We start from the raw sequence: 6,696 nt of genomic DNA, 5'->3' as shown, positions 1-6,696 counted from the left end.
CAAACATATGATGACTATGTATATTTAAATCAACTGTATTAAATTTTGAGAGGTTATTGTTGATTTAACCAGACAACTTCATAAGATTATTGTTGATTTAATCAGACATATTCATAGATTCTGGTAATTTGATTAGAATGATTAAATTTGGATTATACCAGGTTTACAATATCCTTTTCAAAAGAGAAGTAGTTGAAAATCAGCAAAATAAAAGCTAAATGCAAAGCCAGGCTACTTAAGGAAGACCTAGTCTCTTTAGCAATTTTAATTTTGGTAAGGTAAAATTATATTATTAGTCAGGATCTCACCAGAAAACAGACGGCATGCTCAAAAGGAATTAGTTGAAGAAAACTTATAAAGAGATCATTTGCAGAGGTGTGTCTAAGGTTGTGGGAAGGAACTAACAGGGATGAGGAGGCACGTAAGGATTAATAGCAATAGGAACCCAGTACCATTCGTAGGCCTGACGGATCAATGAAGCTGAACACGGTTCTCAGAACCTGGTGAGAGCTGGGGGCTTGGAATGGTAGCTTCCTGACAAGAGCTGAGCTCTGGAAGAATTCAGCCACTATCAGAACTATGGGAAACAGAGAGTATAGGAAAGAAATAGCCTAAACCCTTTCTCCTCCTGCTCTCTAGTCTCCCACTAGTGCCTCTCAATACTTAATCCCCATCAGAAGCCAAAGAGCTGGGAGCCCAGATGTTGCCCATACATAGAATTCAAGCTTCCAGGCACAGAGCAAGAAGAAAAGCACGGAGACTTCACTGAGGCAAATAAAAAATGACCATCACAGAAATGATTATAAGTAGATGCAGCTTCATAGACATTTCTGTTTACAAATCAGTTGATATTAAAAGCTTGTGAGTCAGTTGTTTAGATCCTATGATGCACTTTTCATTCAAAATCTTTATACCTAAGAATAAGTCTAACAAAAGATGTATAAGACCCTTATGAAGAATATTAGAAAATGTTTTTGAAGGATACACTCTCAGGATCTGAAAAAAGAAATACATTGTATTCATGAAAAAGAAGAGTCAATATCATAATGATGTCAGTTTCTTCCAAATTATTCTCGAAATTCAATGTGTTTCTATCAAAATCCCAAAAAGGGTCAAGATTGTGTATGATAATTTTTAAGAATAGTAAGATGGAGAGAATTGCCTTACAGATTTCAAGACCTATTGTGAAGTCACGGTAATTTAGACAATGTGATACAATTTGTTTACAGATAGACAAATATGCCAATGGAAATAAATAAAAGGATAAAAACAGATATGCACATACACACATGTGTAATAATTGTATATCATATACACACACTATATTGTGTACGTGAGATACAAGAATTGTGTGTGTGTGTACTAAGATATATGGCAAAAGATGTTTATTGAAACATCTTTTGTAATAGAGAAACACTGGAAATAAGCTAAATGTTCATTCACAAGAGAGTGGAATGGATAAATTGCATTATATTCATATAGTAGAGCTCTGTACAGCTGTGAAAATCAGTGAGGAAAGTATCAATGTGGGAAGTGAGAAACCACCTGCTGGGATGCTGAAAAGTTTGAAAGGAAGTCTCCCTCTGTGATGTAAGGGGAAAAACTTGCTGGAAAGCTGCCCTTAGGGATGCCAGTGAAACCTGCTGGAGGGTGTCCGCCACTGGGTCAGCCAAACAGCACAAGTTGGGAAGGCACCCAAGGGCAAAGATGCTGACTGCTGGCAGCCACACCATTGGAGCAACGAAAAAAACCACTGTAATCAGGAAGAAAAGTCTTCCTCTTACAGTGTCCCTTTTGAATCCTCCTAATATTGTGCCACCTGGAGAAATGTTTATAGAGTCCTGCTCAAGAATCACAAAGTGGGTTGGGGCCGGCCTGGTGGCACAAGCGGTTAAGTGCGCGCGCTCCGCTGCGGCGGCCCAGGGTTCGCCGGTTGGGATCGCTGGTTGGGATCCCGGGAGCGCACCGACGCACTGCTTGGCAAGCCATGCTGTGGCGGAGTCCCATATAAAGTGGAGGAAGATAGGCACGGATGTTAGCCCAGGGCCAGTCTTCCTCAACAAAAAAAGAGGAGGATTGGCGGATGTTAGCACAGAGCTGATCTTCCTCACACACACAAAAAAAGAATCACAAAGTAGGGCAAAAAGCATGGATCTGATGATGAGAGGCAAGAAATTGATAACCGGCCAAAGTGTAACTCATATTATCTGTTTTATAGATCAAAATATTATTCTCAACAGTGCTTCCTCTTACCTATATGAAATTCCTACCACAGAATTATTCTCTATTGCAAAGAAAGTAAAGGCATTCTCTGAAAGTTACTGCTCAAAAATACAAATGATACTACCTTGAGGGTGCATTAACCTGAATACATTGTCACCCTAGGAAGTAGAGCATTCTGGGGAAAAAAATGCAGTTTTAGTCATGGAGAAGGGAGGTGGGGCTGAGTAAACTTTTGACACTAATTAGATTCAGATAAATTCCTAGAAGAAGATATGACCAATTTCCACTGAATTATCTTGGCACTCTTGTCAAAAATCTATTGCCCATAAATATATGGATTTATTTCTGAACTCCCAATGCTGTTCTTTTGATCTTTATGCTTATCTTTATGCAGTCTTCATTACTGTAGCTTTGTAGTAAGTTGAGAAATCTGGAAGTGTGAGTCTGCCAACTTTGTTCTCCTTTTTCAAGATTTTTTGGCTGTTCTGGGTCTCTTTCATTTCCATGTGAATTTTATGATCAACCTGTTAATTTCTACAAAAAAAATGGCTGGGATTTTGATAGGGAGTGTGTTGAATCTGTAGATTATTTTATGGGGGAGTCTTCCAATCCATGAGCATGGGGTGTCTTTCCATTTATTAAGGTTTTTAATTTCTTTCAATAATGTTTTATAGCTTTCATTGTACAAGTATTGCACTCCTTTTGTTAAATTTATTTCTAAGTATTTTATCCTTTTTGATGCTATTGTGAGTTTGTTTCTTAATTTCAATTTTGGATTGTTAATTGCTAGTGTCTAGAAATGCAATTTACTTTTGTGTATTAATAAATACAATTTATTTTGTATATTTTGTGCTGAACTCGTTCATTAGCTCTAATACGTTTTTGTGGATTCTTTATGATTTTCTGTACATAATATCATACCATCTGTAGAGTATATTTTAGGATATTTTGGATGATATGTGCTTTATACTAGATACTCTGTAAATTTGGTTGAGTGAATCAGTTTTAGTATTAACAGAGTAAACAGTTTTGTTTTTTTTTTGTACTTTTCATGCAGGATAAATCAGCCAGCAAAGAAAAATCCAAGACGCCAGTAAGATTTTTACCACAGTTGTCTATGGTAATTTACCAATATATCATCATACTTTACTGCTTTTATAATAATGTCGTTTACTAGTTTTCAAACTTGCAAATAAGTTACTAAATTTCTGATTTTAGATTCTGTACTCCATTTAATTCTTTTCTGATGGAGAACATCTATAAGGTACATATCTTAGGAAAATGACTATCTTAATAAGGTAACTATAAGCTATAATTACTTAGTATGTACAGAATATTTGAATATTCTGAATAAAAGAATTGCTAAGATGGGCTAGCAGAAGCAGTGTTGAAGTCAGGAACTGAGGATTTGGGTTACAGCTTTGTTGCTAGTGGCTCTGTGACTGTTGGGGAGACACTTACCTCTCTGAGTGCCGGTGTCTGAGTGTGACAGTGAGCTGATTTGACGGTCTTTGAGGAGATGCCTCTTCCAGTGCTTCTGTGCTACAGAAGATGTCTTAGATCTTAGCATCCTTTTTCGTTATTTTGACTTTAAATTTCATTGTCCTCTGGAAGAGGTAGTTAATAGACATTTTCGGTTGATAAAGTGCTGCATAAATTAGATTTTACTGAAATAAAATTTACTGTCTAATAATTATGTTGAATTTAGTGCCATTAAGTTACTCTCTTGTGATTCTTGGAAGTTGAGTTTAAGTGGAGGTTCAATACAAACGTTCCTTGTCTTGAAACATATTTTAAAAGCTCAGAATAAACTATAAAATGGAATCTGGGTTGCTTCATACAGAGAAGATTCCTAATAATTTGAAACGAAGGATTCTTTCAGGTTAAAAAAACTCGAATGAAAATTTTTAGGTAACTGTTCTTGAACATTTCAAAGTACATGTTTTAGGGGCCAGCCCGGTGGTGTGATGGTTAAGTTCGAGTGCTCCGCTTCGGCGGCCTAGGGTTCACGGGTTCGGATTCTGGGCGTGGACATACACACTGCTCATTAAGCCATGCTGTGGTGGTGTCCCACATATAAAATAGAGAAAGGTTGGCAATAGATGTTACCTCACGGCCAATCTTCCTCACCAAAAAACAAAAACAAAGTACATGTTTTAATTGTGAATCTATTTGTATTGATAATGCCAAGTTTATCACACCATATTCTATAAAATAAAATCATAGCTGTTTTTTTAGTTCTGCAAATATCTATCTTAAGTTTCTGGAATAAAAGACAAAGACCTGAAATGGAATAGGCATTTTTTTTTTTCTCTTTAAAAGTTTCACAAATTTTAAAACTGAAAAAAAATTGCCATTTGTTTTTTTATGTTACTAGTATGCAAGTTTAGAAATAAACTAAATTTAAATTTATTTACTGATTAAACATTCAGTGACTGAGTTGAATAATCCTTTCTAGCCAGTGAGGCATATGATTGTCTAAAATGCTTATGTTGGCTGATGTAAACCTTATACTGTGTCATATTTGACTGTATCTTGCTATTTTTCTTCCATACCCTTTGAATTTTATGTCTTTTAAGATGAATAATATTTTGAGATATTTAAAAAAATAATCCATTGATTAAAAAATTATTTTCACTTGAATATTAAGGTTTGCACTCAGATGAAACTCTCTAGCAGTAGTTAAGACCTAGAGTGGTTTCATTGCAAACCTTCATGCTACCAGAGGTGATCCTTGTTAAAATGAAGGATGATGCAACACAGGTGGCTCCCAGCCGCTGTGAGCTGGTGACCTGATCCTGCCGCTTTCTGTGCACCTCACTTAAAGCACTCCCATGAATCTTAAATCCTTTATGGAGCAACATGAGAGTGGAGCAATGGAAGGGCAGGTGGAACGATGGAACAGCACTGATTTTTAAATTGTCTTAGCTTGTTTTCCTGTGACAGAGGAGCTTGAAAAAAGGACTTGTGTACGATTTCTTTGGGAGGTGATCCCAGGAAAGGAATAAGGGATTGGGGAGAGTAAAACCAGGAAGAAGGAGAAACCAGTATGAGGATGTGTTATCAAGTTGGTTGTCACACTAGGCAACTGGAATGACCCTGCCATGACCTTCTGAGTTGCTTATAGAATGCTTCCTGGAATTATCCACCTGAGGATGATCAGGGTGGCAGCATTTATGCATCAGCTCTCATCCCACGTTGGTGGAAGTTGCTCCTGAGGATGTTAACTCCCACCTGCTTCTGGCTGCTTGTGTGTGTGTGTGTGCAGAGTGGGCTACCCAGAGAGTTCTATGCTATAGCATTGGAAAAGCCCCACAGCAGAAAGAAAAAGACATTTTCTTGAGGTGAAACACTGTCATTCCTATGTGAATTGAAGCCAGCACAGAAATGTTAACTGCAGCCATGTCCAGAGTCAGAGATGAGGCCAGGAGGATGTGAAAAGGTATGAGGCATTAGAGCCGTCTGGTAGAAAAGTCAGTGGAATTCCCTTAGGGCCAGTGTCACAAGAGTGCCAAAGCAGAGGGAAAGAATGGCATATGCCCAAATCATCATCTGAAAGGAAAATAGAGACCAAAATGGAATTGCTTGTCAGCGTAAAAAAATATGTAGATATTACTTTAAAATCCACCCCTTTGGTTTTATTGAAGAACAATATTACTTAGCTAGATGGTATTCTGGCTTATGTGTGGCTGCTCTTCTTGGTTAGCCAGAGAACCACTATTTGTAAAATATTCTGTGAGATATATGTCCTGTGCTGCAGTGTAAGAAGGAAACATTAAGGCCTCCACCACCCTTCTCCACCCAGGATGCTGATGAGACTGGGGGGATAGCTCAGCATGCAAAACAGGCAGTGCAGAGATCCTAGGAAGTCAGGTGTGTGGGGTTGTGTAGGAGGCTGAGGTCAAGCAAGGTATTTTGTACAGTTGTAGTGGCTCCAATACAGCAGACCTCATTTGACTTGCCTCTGTATCATGGTATGGAAATTGCAGGGCACTTGGACCATACTGTCCAGAACTTTTCCTCCCTATCACCTACAACTGCATTTACCACACCCACATTCTTCTCAAAGGGAAGCCTTCACCTGCGAGGACACCTACGTCATCTTTTAGCTTGAAAATGTGCTTGTGTTTCCCTTCACATCCTGTGGTCCACTGGGAGTTGTAGAAATTGTAGAAGACAGATATTTAGGAAATAGTCACCTAATCTGGTGTTGGTACTTTGGGAAGTACTGTCTAAAGCTCATTGCAGTTCTTTTTTTTCTTTTCTTTTTTTTATGTGGCGCTTTTTTTTAGGGCTTGGCTAACCAAGTTGTAATTTTTTCTAAGATAAAATTATTTTGAAGTCAGTTTATCCAGCTCTATAAGAGTGATTTAGTAGACTGAGATGGAGCAGGGTGGGGGGATAGGAGAGCAGGAGAGGTTTGCATACAGATTATATTCCAGACAGAATGTAAACGATAAGAGAATTACCAAA

At 37.9% G+C, this 6,696-nt stretch overlaps 1 protein-coding gene across 1 annotated transcript in view; it reads left to right on the top strand.

Annotated features, from left to right (window-relative positions):
• The first annotated feature begins 3,271 nt into the window (after positions 1–3,271).
• The window catches only part of DNAH7 (dynein axonemal heavy chain 7), a 223,261-nt gene continuing 219,836 nt past the window's right edge, over positions 3,272–6,696 (top strand). Inside the window, exon 1 of the mRNA XM_014784701.2 lies at positions 3,272–3,343. Coding sequence (XP_014640187.2) covers positions 3,275–3,343 — 69 coding nt within the window. The 5' untranslated portion in view covers positions 3,272–3,274. The remainder of the gene's footprint in view (positions 3,344–6,696) is intronic.

Source organism: Ceratotherium simum, chromosome 9, assembly GCF_057802395.1.
Source record: "Ceratotherium simum simum isolate JZ-2026a chromosome 9, ASM5780239v1, whole genome shotgun sequence".
Taxonomy (NCBI): domain Eukaryota; kingdom Metazoa; phylum Chordata; class Mammalia; order Perissodactyla; family Rhinocerotidae; genus Ceratotherium; species Ceratotherium simum.
This window is presented reverse-complemented; position numbering and strand designations above follow the sequence as displayed.